The 12,627-nt window shown below is 50.2% G+C and overlaps 1 protein-coding gene across 1 annotated transcript; it reads right to left on the bottom strand.

Annotated features, from left to right (window-relative positions):
- Nucleotides 1–1,028: 1,028 nt before the first annotated feature.
- Klhl38 (kelch like family member 38) lies at nucleotides 1,029–11,720 on the bottom strand. The gene is made up of 4 exons (XM_015486437.2): nucleotides 11,469–11,720; nucleotides 9,474–10,824; nucleotides 5,512–5,617; nucleotides 1,029–4,711 (listed from the first exon to the last, which is right to left on the bottom strand). Exons 2-4 carry the CDS (start codon nucleotides 10,821–10,823, stop codon nucleotides 4,422–4,424), a joined length of 1,746 nt encoding a protein of 581 aa, XP_015341923.1. The 5' UTR covers nucleotide 10,824; nucleotides 11,469–11,720; the 3' UTR covers nucleotides 1,029–4,421.
- Between the last annotated feature and the right edge of the window lie 907 nt (nucleotides 11,721–12,627).

Consider the following 12,627-nt stretch of genomic DNA (forward strand, 5'->3'; position numbering starts at 1 on the left):
CCAGGTCCTGGCCTGTGGGCCTGACGGTGGCCTCAGGAGAGCCAGGCCTTCTTTTCAAGTGCCCACTGGGAGTTGGGACCGGGTGGCATTGCCCAGTGCTGAGGCCCCGCAGCGTCCTCTGGTCACTCTCGCTGCCCCCTCGCTGCCCACACCCTGCCCTCCACTGCTCCTTTCTCCCTGGTTCCTGTGCTCCTGTTTCAGGGTGGAAGGGGCCGTTGGTATTTCTGTTGGTGTTTTCTTGCTGAGCGTCATTTCCTGCCTGTTGAGATAATTAGTCAGGTCCTCTGACATTTTTTTTTTAAAGTTAGAATGTTTCCATTTAACTGCCGCTGGCTAAATATATTTTGACCTTGGCTATGGACTGTGACTCTATCCAGCCTGCCAGGCCAAGGGAGCCTCCTGCCAAGACCATCTTTCTCCTTGGTTCCAGACAGACTATCCTCGGCAGATGGAGAAGGGCCCCTCACAGGCTGACCTTGTTTTACAACTCAACTCGGATTTTGGGTTGGTCCAGGTGTGTGGATCCATCAGCCACAAAGGCACTGGGTTGGTCACACACTGCTGGCCTGTGACGTGTTTTCCAAAGTGTTTGGCCCTGATGCCATCTTCCTTTATGAATCCCAGGAGGCAACTTACATAGTTCCTCTGTCCCCTAGGGAGACTTGAACAAGCTTTGAGAGGCCACAGGCGCTGGCTGTTTATCAACTATTGCACCAAGAAGAAAAGCAAAGCCAGTCAAGGCGTTAGCAAGTCTCTGACAGGAGGATTTTTGGAGGACACAGAACGAGTTTATAGACTCTCACTTCCAATTCCAGGCAAATAGGGTCCTTTGAATAAAGCCCGTCAGCCTCTGGGCTGGACCCCAGAAGGTTGAATCACATCATACCAGCCAGACCCGCCACACTCAGCTCAGGGTAGGAAAGGGTCATGGAGGGAAGGGCAGAGTGACCCTTAGCAGAGGGTCTGGGGCCTTCAACTAGTGCCTGTGTGGACTTCCTGAGTTTGAGATGAAAACCCTAGAGATGATATGGATTTAGCTTCTTTATTCATTTGCCAGTTCTTTCATTCATTCACTGAATCTTTATTGAGCTTCTACAACATATATGCAGACCCAGAGGCCAGTTTGGGGAATGTGGAGGAGGGAGAATGGGGCAGATAAAAGCAGCTAGTCAGAGGACAGACGATCAAGTAATTTCCAATAGGATGAGGGTCTTGAGGTGAATGCATGGGGCACAATGGGCTTTTAATAGGAGAGCTGACCCCAGCCAGGGTGGGAGGCAGGGATGGCCTCCCTGATGTAGGGACTTTTAATCTGGTGGGTGAGGTCTAAACTGAAATTGTCGCAGGTGAAGTCCAGAGGGGTGTCTATCAGGGAGTGGCAATTGCTCTTGCAAAGCCTGAAGCAAGAGAGAGCAGGGCATAGGGTAGTGCAGGATGCTTGCCCGGGGACACCTGTAGGGAGGGCAGCGGCAGAAGATGAGATCTGAGAGAGAGGTGGGTGCTGGGCCCAGGAGGCCCCAGGAGATGGATGAAGGGTTGGGGACTTTGTTCAAAGGCCTCTGGGAAGCCATGGAGCACTTTTAGCAGAAGAACGGCACGCTCAGGTTTGTGCTGTGTAGAGACGGCCCTGGCTGTGGCTCAGGGAAGGATCAGCAGGGCACCGAGTCCCTTTAGGAGGCTGGACAGGAGACAGATGGCTTGTCCTGGAGACGCAGCAGTGAAAGGGCCGAAGGTATCTGAGAGCTATTTCAGGGCCTCGCTGAGAGGCCTGTTGACGGGTGAGATGGAGGTGGTCAGGGAGGCGCCTCCATCCAGAGCAGGGCCTGGGGATTGGGGGAGGGGCCATGTGGTGGGTTATCTAGGGCAGGCATTTCCAGGCAGGGGACAGAGGTACAAGACAGAGAGTGGGGACTTATCCAGGATGTGCGAGCCAGAGGGTCAGAGAGGCTGGTGCTGAGGGAGAAGAGCAGGATGTTGGGGGACAAGACAGAGAGGGAAGGCAGAGAGTTGGTGGCCAGGTGGAGGGACCTCACTGGTCTCTGAGGGTCAGCTCAGGAGCCAGGAAGGCTTAGGAGACTTTAAAAAGGGGGAATGGCCTATTTCAACTTATATTTGTCTTTTTTTTTCCCTCTGCCACTCTGTCAACTTACATTTATGTTTTTAAATGATCAAACAGCCCAGTTGATGGTGGTACAGTCCTGTAATCCCAGTGACTCTGGAAGTTGAGGCAAGAGGATGGCAAGTTTGAGGCTAGCCTCAACAACCTAGTAAGACCCTGCCTCAAAAAAAAAAAAAAAAAAGAAAAAGAGGCTAGGGATGGAATATGGTGAAAAACTGCCTCTGGGTTTAATATCCAGTGCCAAGGCTGGGGGCCCAGGGAGGGTAAACAGGTGGCTGTGTGGAGAGGAGATTCAGGAAGTCAAGGTGAAGGCAGATGAGAAAAGATGGCGGCTTGGGCTGGACTCTGGTGGTGTGTGCAGGAAAGGTGTCCGTCTCCCCCAGGGTGGAGAAGCCCTGGGAGGAGCAGGCTTGTGAGAAAGTTGGCTAGTGAGTGGTGTAGGGTGGTGTGCAGATCCATGGGCCACAGGAGCTCACCCAGCCAGGGAGAGAGTGGATACACAGAAGATATGGGGACTGAGCCCTGGGGTGCGTCACCGTTTAGCAGTTGGGAAGAGAAGGAGACAAGAAGGAACTCTGGGGAGGAGGAGCAAGAGTGAGAGGTGTCCCCGAGGTGAGGAAGAAGTCGTAAAAGATGGAGGGAGGGCAGCAACGTCATATGCTGCCGACTGATCAACAGGACAGGAAATGCCGATTTGGGGACCCTGATGGCCACTGGTTACCTTTCCAAGCAGAGACGGGGAGAGGTGGGATTGAGGAGAACCGGCTGGGGTAAGATGCCAGCCAGGAGCTCAGGGGCAGCGTGCAGGCCGAGCAGCAGGCACTGGCTGGCCAGCCAGTCTCTGGCCCACAGCCAGGTGGTCCAGGGAGCACGCAGAGCTTCACCCTCAGCCAGAGAGGCTGAGGCACAGAAATACAAACCAGGAAGAAAAAGTCCAGAACCCGGAGCGAAAGAGCTAGGTGGGAAGGGAGGCCCCAGCACCGGTGCACTCTACACTCAGGGCACCAAGACTTGTTCCAGATGTTGCTACGGGGTGGAGGGTCCTTTGTGTACAACGCTAGGTTTGGATAGGGCTGGCCAGGACAGGATGAGAATGGAACCAGAGGTCTTCAGTGCCCACAGCTGAGCAGGACTGTGGTTCTTTACCTTCTCATCTAGGAAACATAAAAAATCCAGAGATCTGGGCCCCAGCTAGCTGAATCCCCATCCATCTATCTTGAAGGGTGCTCGTCCTGGTTCCAAACATCTCCCCAGGTGGTGGTGAGACCTGGCAGCGTGGAGAGCTGCTGTTCTCAGCTTCAGCTTGTTCTTCAACTGGAGCCCGAGCTGGGGTGGGAGGTGCTTCAAGATAAAGGGACCGCAGGGCTCGTCAGCCCTGGCTTCTGGAGGGTAATGTTTCCTGGAATCACTGAAGGAATTTGTTGGCTTTCCCTGGAAGAGCAATTCTCATAGCATTTACTAAAATGAAAACCCAGATTAATTCTGCAGGTCTACAGCTCCCCAGAGGCCGGAGAAAAACATCATTTGGCACCAGAAACCAGCTTTGTTCTGTTTTTATATCCTTCAGTACGAGATCGTTTTGCAAACATGAGATACTGAATCGCACATACTTCTCTGGAATTTTAATATACGACATCCATAGAATTCAGACAAACACAGTCGTGGCCAATTTCTCACGCTGCCACCTGGACCAAATGCTTCCAGGGGTCCTCTTGGGTCTCTCAGCCCTCTTGTTCCAGATTTCAAAGGTGTCCTGGGCCAGATGTGCTTTTGTCCATCCAGAATTTCTTCCTTTGGAGAACTCCTTCCATCCCCTTGCATGTGTTTTGGATGGGCTGCCAATCACAGGAGTTAACCCCACTTCTGTTCCTAGGGACCTGATTCAAGACTAGGCAGTTGTAGTAGCACCATTCTGGCAATGGTGATTGTCTCAAGAGGCAGGCATGGAATTCAAAACGGGCCTGCCAGCACCTTTTTTAAAGATAAATATGTGGATCATGGTACAATGGAGATGCAAAGCTAGAGACGGTGAGTTAGAGTTTATCGATTGTCATTGATAATCCTCATGCTGTGTGGATGCAGAAGCTCAAGGAAGGAGACCTAATTGAGACAAGGTAGAGACAGAGGGAAAGGCTGGGGGAGGAGAGGCTTCTGGCCATAGGCCTGGCTCCAGGCCCCCAGGCCTTCGTGCCTTCAGTCCTGAGAGGGGTCCGTCCCTGCATCCCTGTAGGGTTAGGCTCTTTGGAGCTGGGCTTCTGTCCTTTGCAACAGAAAGCGTCTCGACTACGGTTCCCTGTGGACTTCATGAATAGGTGGTCATGTGGGGTATGCACTGGAGGGTGAGGCAGGCATGGTCGAAGAGTTTGTGAGGCAGCTGCCCCTGGGACGTCCAGGTGTCTGTCTCAGGGTCATAGCAGTCAAAGGAGGCTGAGTCCTCAATGTTGCAGTCCGTAGTCAGCCGCCGCCCGCCTGTCACATAGAGCTTGTTCCCCATCACCGTGGCCCCGTGGTGCATTTTCCGGTCTTTCATGTCTGCACATTTGGCAAATTTGTTGGTCTGAGGGTCGTAAGCAAGAATCCTCCTCGTGTAACCTGAAAAATCAAATGACGTGAGCAAGCTCAGTGTCATCCGTCTGGCCTGGAAGTCAGCGGCTCTGCAATGTGTCTGTCCCTGCTCACAGCGAGGCTGGGACCCTGAACTAACGCGTGGGACGTTGAGGGACCCTTCTGTGGTCCAGCATGTGGCTGAGCTGGGGCTGGCACCCAGTTCTCTCTGACCCTGGCCCTGCCTCCCATTGTAAGTTATCCATAGATGGGGAGCAGTACCCCCACATCAGCCTTGCTGGCATTTTGTCTCTTATGTGCCCAACCAAGAGTTAACAACCCAAAGAAGCTTTTCTGTGGGAACTCAGACGTAGGTCCCCACAACAGTCCTCTATGGTGGGCACTTTAAGGATTCCCATTTTACTGATGGGGAAACCGAGGCACAGAAAAAATGAAAAGCTTGCCAAAGTATGGTTAGTGGTAGAGCCCAAACCAGCTCTGTTAACCAGGTCACGTTATGCAAGCACAGAGAAGTCATGCATTGGAGCCAATACTGTTCACAAGGGCAATCACTGCTTATCGACTGAGTGTCTGGTTAGTGCTCTGAGCTTCACGTGCTCTGGCAACACCTTGGCGAAATCAGTATTATTTTGTCCCTTGTTTACAAATGAAGACAGGGAGAAACGGCTGCATGAGGAAAGAGCTTGGCCAGGCTGTCCACGCTCTCCCGCGTGGATGGATGTGCTTTTAAAAATACCGTCCTGCAGAACAGCATCTACTAGCGACCCATTTTTCCATGAGAGGCGCCAAGTTTCTGTCCAGCGCGGTGAGTCTCCGTTCAGACTCACCTCCCACAATGACAATCCGCTGCCCAAGCACCACCGCAGGGGCGCACACGTTCTTGATCATCCTCGTCTCCATTTTGAACCACGTGTTTCTGGAAATGTGATAAACCTGAGGGAGGAGCAAAATCACAGCACTGCATTGAAATTTTTTTTTTTAAAAAGAAGTAGTGATTAGCAAGGTGAACCAGGCACGAGTTTTTCTATTTCTTTACAGTTTTTAAAGCGTAGCTAGATTACTATCAATAAATGAAATATTGTTAAATGACAAGAAGATTAGGATGAGAAGTTGGTCTTTCTGTGACCGCATAAGATCAGTGTCTGTCCTTCTTTAGAATGAACTGGGAATTCTGCATGTGGTATGTATTTTGCTGACCTTGGTTGGAACCTTTTTTTTTTTTTCTTTTATTGAGAAATGGAGCAACTTAGGTATTTAGAAAACCAGTGACTTTTCCAATCATTTTTATTTCTAGCTCATGTTTAAATTTCTAAATGTTCTGGTGGATTGGAGAGGGTCAGAGAGCCAAGAATAAATTTGGGGCTAAATGAGGAAGGCTTCTGAACAGTTTATGCCTGAAAGGAATTAAGAATCTCAGAAAAAAAAAAAAAAAAAAAAAAAAAGAAGCATGAGAAAGAGAAGAAAGACCAGGGAGGAAAGGGCAGGCTCACTTGCCATGCTCTGAAATAGTCCCTAGAGCATGTTCTGGTAATGTCCTCAGTTTAAAATTCAACTATAAAATATGGGTTTAGTTCGTTACAGGAAAAATTTAGCACAAGAGATATAGGATGGACTCCACAGAAAAGATGGGACAAAAACATTTACTTGCAGAGAAAAATGGTACAATATTCTTTGGTGGAAATTCTTTTCATAGAAAATCTAGTTCCTAGATTTTTTTTTTTGATAAAAAAATTGACCTTCACAATCATCTTATGTGGTAGATGCTATTATTTCCCCTGTTTTTCAGATTAAGCAGTTGAAGCTCAGAGAGGTTCAATGACCTGCCCAAAGTGAAACAGCTTGAGTGGAAGAGACGGTCTGGTTGAGCACAAGGAGCATACTCTTAAGCACCACGCTCATGGCTGTGTGGGGCCATGAAAGTGTGGCCTTCCCTGTAGAGGCTTTTGAGTTTGGCGTCTCCATGGAGCTCTTCAAGCCTAATATGTCTCTTCAAGTTGGTGAAGCCTGGAGGGGCTGGGTGCTAGAGACGGGCAAGCACAGGGCTGTGTGAAGCCTCTTGGTTGCATCTGAAAATACACAGGTGACACATTCTTGGAAAGCAGGGTCCTCAGGGAAGAGCAGACATGGTTGCATTTTCTCAAGTAAGTAATTGCCTTCTGGCCTTCTGTTCCCGCTCAGCTTTGGGTATGGTTTTAAAAATAAATTCAACATTCGCTCACAATCCTCTTAATGGCCCAGAAATACTTCGGCAGGGGTAACAAAGGAGGGTCTTTGGCCAGGGAAGCAAGTGAGACTGTCATGGTAAAGGACTTGCCCAATGCCATCCAGAAACGGAGGCAGGAAGAAAGCCAGGTAGAAAGGGGGACCCACGCGCACAGTCTGCATGGTGTAGTTCTAATCTATACCCACTGCAGGGTAGCTCTTGAAACAGGGCAGGACACAGAGGAACCATCCCATAAAGAAAAATGCCAAGGCCATGCCTGGAAATCCAACCTGCTCTACCCAGCACCTTGGAGCACTCGTTTTAAATTATATTCAAATGAGCAAAGTTTCCATTTCAAAGTTAGCGCTGAATGGATAAGAAAAGCATCCAAATGAATACTTTGACCCCTTTCCCTCATCCGAGGCTATACTACAACAGGATCACTCACGCGTTTCGAATTTTTGGCTCTGCAGGGATCTTGTTTGATCGTACTATGCATTTCTCGATAGGCTAGCTGAAAGCTTTTTTGAGCAGTGCGTTTTATTCTTAGGAGGTCGATGACAATTTTGCAATGTGAAATCATGGGCATATTTGTTGTTTCTATTTTGAAAAATAGAGAGGAGGGAGGGGTGTTCACTTTACAGAGAAGCACTTTGTCAGATCTACTTTGTGTGATCGGAGTTTGGAATGGAGCCTAATATGTCTCTCCTGGCTCAAGTAAATGAGCAGAACTGGGGACAGTCATTCTGGGAAGACTAAGAATCTGATGGTGAAGATGAACATGGGCTAGAGAGTAAAGGCAAATGGAAAAAAATCTCCATCATTCTCTCCTGCTGGGACTTGATGATCTCCTGACTAGACTCCCCTGCCCACTCCCAGCTCTTCTCTACGGGGCATCCAGAGGAACTTCTGCAGATGAAAATCTGATGACCGCTCTCACGGGCATGGATCTCTTTCATGATGTCCCTGTCCTTGGACTGAGGCTGCAATCCCAATTTCTAGACAAGACCTAGAAAACTCTGCCAGACCAGCCGCATCTCCACAAATGCCCATCCCTTAAGAATGTTCCAGAATTTTGATAGGAGGGGCTCAGGAGCAGCAGTCTGGGTGGAGGGGGTTGCTGGGTGTCTTGGGAAAGGGCTGATGGGGATGGTGTGGGGACTCATACATGTCCCTTGGTGCTGTCTCTTCCTTCTCCTTGCTCTGCTTGGCAAGGACACTGTCACCATTGTCAGGCTTTTGGTTCTTCGGGGCAGTGGGCTGTGCACCCTTTGAGCTGCAGGGCCTTTGTACGAGTGTTCCGGTCCCCGGGGTCACTCCTGCCTCTCAGTACTACTCAGTACTGCTCTGACTTCTTCTTCAGCTGGCAGAGGGCCCCACCCCGCCTATGCCAGACCCTTCTGTTTCATGCTTTCTTAGCACCAACCCTGCCCTTCTCCCTGCTGAATTCTCCATCACCCCCCGTCTCCCTTCTGCTTCTTTGCTCAGGTCAGCTTACGTGGGCCTCACAGGATTCCCTCCAAAGCTCCCCTGAAGCCTTCTCTGATTCCCTCCAGAAGGTTTTAGGACACCCCTATGTTAAAGTCCCCCTGTATTCAGCTTCTGAATTGCAATTGTCTTGCAAGGTCCTTGAGGATTAGGTGGAGTTCACTGTTCCCTCTGATGTCCCCAGGCCTTCACAGTGGCTAGGGCTCAATATACCACTTAAAATGAATGAACTGCATCTCATGGGGTCTTTAAACGTAAAGATAAACTTGTTATTCAAGTTTTTCTATAGTAGATGAATGCAGAGATTACTAGAAACTTGCACAAAGTTGGAAAACCCTTAATATTCTAGCCTCTGGTAATCCTGCTTCTCAGAGAGCTTATTAGTGAAATCAATATCTCCTTTCATTTAAGGCAGGGGTTCTCCAAACTAGATGCACCTGAGAACCTCCTGGAGGCTTATAAACCACACTGTCAGTATCCAGCAATGTGAGGTTTTGATTTAGTTGGTCTGGGGTAGATGTGGTCCAAGTCTTGGGCATCTTCTTTTAAGGCCTTACTGATATGGGGTAGAAGCATCTGCTAAAGTCCTATAGGGCTTGACTATCTGACATATTCAATATTTCTAGCTTGAATTTCTAGATATGCTTTTTTCTCAAATGAAGACACAATTTTTGTAGATAAGGATTGTATTTGTTATTAGTCTTACATTGAAAAAAATTCAAAAATTGAAAAACTTCTTGCTGAAAATTGTCCTTCTTCCCTTTCTACCTCTCTGTCTTGTTCTCTCTCTTCCTCTTCTTTCCCTACAAAAGACAAGTGTGTGTGTGTGTGTGTGTGTGTGTGTGTATAGGCATGCATGTATCCATGTGTGCTTGTGCATACATATGTATATATGTGTCAGGATTGCACACACATGTTTATATGTGTGTATAGTACATCTTTTGGCATGCATGTGCATACCTGTATATGTATGTATGTTCACATGGGCATGTGTGCACATATGTATGCCTGTGTGTGCATGCAGGTAGGCTGGGCGCGCACATGTGTATATGCAAACACACTCATGCACTTACATGATGGGAAGGACCAGCCATTTACCTGGATAAGGCGCACAGGGTTCTGCATGATGTCCTCTCCCCCAAAGAGGTAGAGCCTTTGGTCCTTCGCAGCAACGGCAGGGTGGAGAACTCCCACGGGCATGTTGGCCATACTCTCCCAGACATTGCAGATGCTGTCGTACCTCTCCATGGAGCTCAGGAGCTCCTGCCCTTCTCCGAGGCCCCCGATGGAGAAGATGAAGTTCTTGTGGGCAATGCTTCTGTGGGAGTAGCGGGCCACCAGCATGGGCTCCCCGAGCCTCCACTGGTTGAGTTTCAGGGAGAAGACATAGACATTGTGACTGACCAGACTCTTCCCCCCGCTGACAGTCATGCCCCCGAGCAGGTAGATGCTGCGGTGCAAGGTGACAGCCGAGGCCTTGTATAGCCGGGTGGGGAGCTTGGCAAGGCTCTGCCATTGGCCAGTCTGTGAGCTGTAGAGCAGGACCTCCCTGGTGGTCTGCTGGTTGTCCTTCCTTCCACCCAGGAGGATGAGGAAGTCTTGGTAAGAGCTCCTTGGAGGGACATGCCACAGGGGTTTGCAGTCTGGGGCACTGGAGCCATACAGAGAAAACATCTGCCTCCTGGCCCTCTCCAGGATGGTCTGGCAGGCCGGCGAAGACTGGAGGAGAGCATCGTTGGCGATGAAGTGGTGGAAGAAGGCCGGGTGGACGTACTGAAGCCTCACCTGCTGGAACAGTTCTTGCATGTATCGCTTCCGGGCCTGGAGGTCATGCTTGACCCAAGCCATGAGGGCCTCGAACACCTTCTCCTCCTCCCCGCAGAGCCCGTCATCTCCGAGGTAGTCTCTCAACTCCAAGGCGCACAGCTCCTTCAGGTCAGTGGAGGTGGCCACCTCAGGGAAACACGCCAGGGCCACCTCCCTGGCTTTCTCCTTGAGGGTCTGGCAACTTAAGATTTCCGAGAGTCTGATCATGCCCAGGCAGTTGCTGGGGGCCAGCTGGCTCTGCAGGTAGGAGGAGCAGGCCTCGAACAGCCTAGGGTACTGCAGCAGAGAGGCCGCCTCCATCAGGGCGAGGACGTTGTCGGCCGTGATGCGCACTTCCCCGGTGTACACGTAGGCCACGATCCAGTCCAGCACCGGGGAGTCGATGCCCTTCAGCTGGACTTTGGCCTCACTGCTCTCCCGGAAGTTGCTGCAGAACATGGCCCTAAAGTAGGGGCTGCTGGAGGCCAGCACGTTGCGGTGGCAGGGGACCTCCCAGGCACCGGCACAGATGCTCACATCCGTCAGGATCCTGTGTTGTCTTAAGCCATTGAGCTGCCTCAGTAAGTCCGAGGAGAAGCTGTGGTCTTTGAAGAGCAGCTCGTCTGGCGACTCGTCGTCCATCCTACAGAGAGGGCGGCAAGGGTCAAGTCGGCCTCAGCAGCCTGTACTGCAGGCTCTCGCTGGTGTGCACCTGGTCCCTCACCAAGAGGTTTGTGGGTGTGGCCAAGATTGTCACCTGGTGAAGACCAGAAAGGGAGGCCACCCTCACCCTAGACCCCAAAGCTGACACATCTCTTTTGGGTCAAGATTATTCTCAAAGGTAATAGGCAAACAGCATCTTTAGCTAACCTGAGGGGCAAAGATAAAATGTTATTGCAAGTTACTAGATTGCCGGGGCTGAAACACGAGCCTGGAGCACAGTTCACGATCCATGCATTTGACCAGCAGAAGTGTGAGCCTTTCCCCAGATTCTCAGTGTATTTGTCATTTAGTAAACTCATCTAAACATCTCTGTCTGGGTGTTAGTCTTTTTCCAGGCATGACATTCTGGGGGTGTGGAATTACGGTAACTAGACAGAGATGGGCCCTTGTGAGGTTTAAATCTTTAGCTCTCTATCTATCCATAGTTAGAACACACGACTGTACAGAGTCTTGGGGTTTTACTTTAAGGATGGAATCAGTAGAAAGTAGAGAAAAAGCAACTCCCTGGTCTATTGGGTGACCCATCAGTCCACCTGCAGAGAAGTAAGCAGTAGGGATATTTACCTTGTCTTGCCGCAGTGACACCCACCGATGCCTGGTCTGTCTTGTCCCCCCAGAAAGGTTCCACCTCTTGCTCCGAGTGAAACCGTAAACCCCAGGCCTTTCCTTCAGTTGGCAAGCGATTTGTCCTGGGAGAGTTCTGGATTGTTTATGCTGAAGGCACTTTCACAGTTTTCTAGAGCTTTGTGCAAGGGCCGCTGGGCAGGGAGACCGTGTATACATTCCAGGGCTAAGAATAGCTGCATATGTACTTTCCACTGTTATGACATGTGACTTTCCAGTTGCCTTTTGCAGCCACCCGAGGGCCTGCAGGGCCAGCGCATGCCCACATGCCTTGTTTCCTTGGCAAGTGTTTATATGGGCATAAATAGTCCCGGAGGAACAGTTTCTCTTAGTAAGCCTTCACTGCCCATTTGGAACTGCCCCCGAGTCCCTTGTCCTAAGAGTGCCTGTGAATTCTAGATGTTTGTAAACAGGTTGTTGTAACCTGCCAAGACTCACTGAAGTAGTTCTGGGACATGGTAAAGGTGATGGTTGGTCACAAGGGAAGCCGGAGCACAGCACGGACTCCTGGATGCTGTTGGTTGGGTCTTGATTTCCCACCACCCACTTGGCAGAATGGTGGAGAGGCTGAGTTCCTCCTCCAAGGTCTAAGGTGGCAGAATTTGTGATAGCATGACAGAGTGGTGTGTGTGTGTGTGTGTGTGTGTGTGTTTAATATTTGTTGAGTACTGGACTTTCCAGACTTGCGAAAGCCCCAAGCTTGGTTGGGCCTCCTTTCTTGGGGAGCCTCTGTTTGGGGTGGCCACATCCTTCCCATCAGGCTTCCTTTCCTGACTTCCTTCCCCTCCCCATTTTTTTCTAATTGGGCAGGTTTGAACTAGAGGCAGGAAGTCTATTGCTTCAGAGAGGAAGAGAGAAGGAAAATGAGGATGAGGATGGGTAGGAGGCAGCCTCCAATTATGTGAATCAGGACCATTATGGAGGACTTTAGAGCCACAGGGGAAGAGTAAAGGGGGACGAAGGTCCTTGCTCCCCAGGGTGGTCCACAGTTGTTCAAGCCATGAGTGGCCGGGGAGTCACCTTCTCTTCTTCTCAATTCTTGCTCAGGCTATTGCAATTCTTGCTCTAGTCTCTCCCTCTCTCTCTCTGCCTTGTCAAC

Source organism: Marmota marmota, unplaced genomic scaffold (assembly GCF_001458135.2).
Source record: "Marmota marmota marmota unplaced genomic scaffold, marMar, whole genome shotgun sequence".
In the NCBI taxonomy this organism is placed as follows: Eukaryota; Metazoa; Chordata; class Mammalia; order Rodentia; family Sciuridae; genus Marmota; species Marmota marmota.

What these genes read in the sequence shown, in the direction of transcription:
- Klhl38 (XM_015486437.2), bottom strand. Translation starts at nt 10,823, where the DNA reads ATGGACGACGAGTCGCCAGACGAGCTGCTCTTCAAAGACCACAGCTTC. An exon ending in ACCCTGTGCGCCTTATCCAG is followed by an intron (nt 5,618 to 9,473) that starts GTAAATGGCTGG and finishes CTCCTCCCTCAG; the next exon opens with GTTTATCACATTTCCAGAAA. An exon ending in GCGGATTGTCATTGTGGGAG is followed by an intron (nt 4,712 to 5,511) that starts GTGAGTCTGAAC and finishes TTGATTTTTCAG; the next exon opens with GTTACACGAGGAGGATTCTT.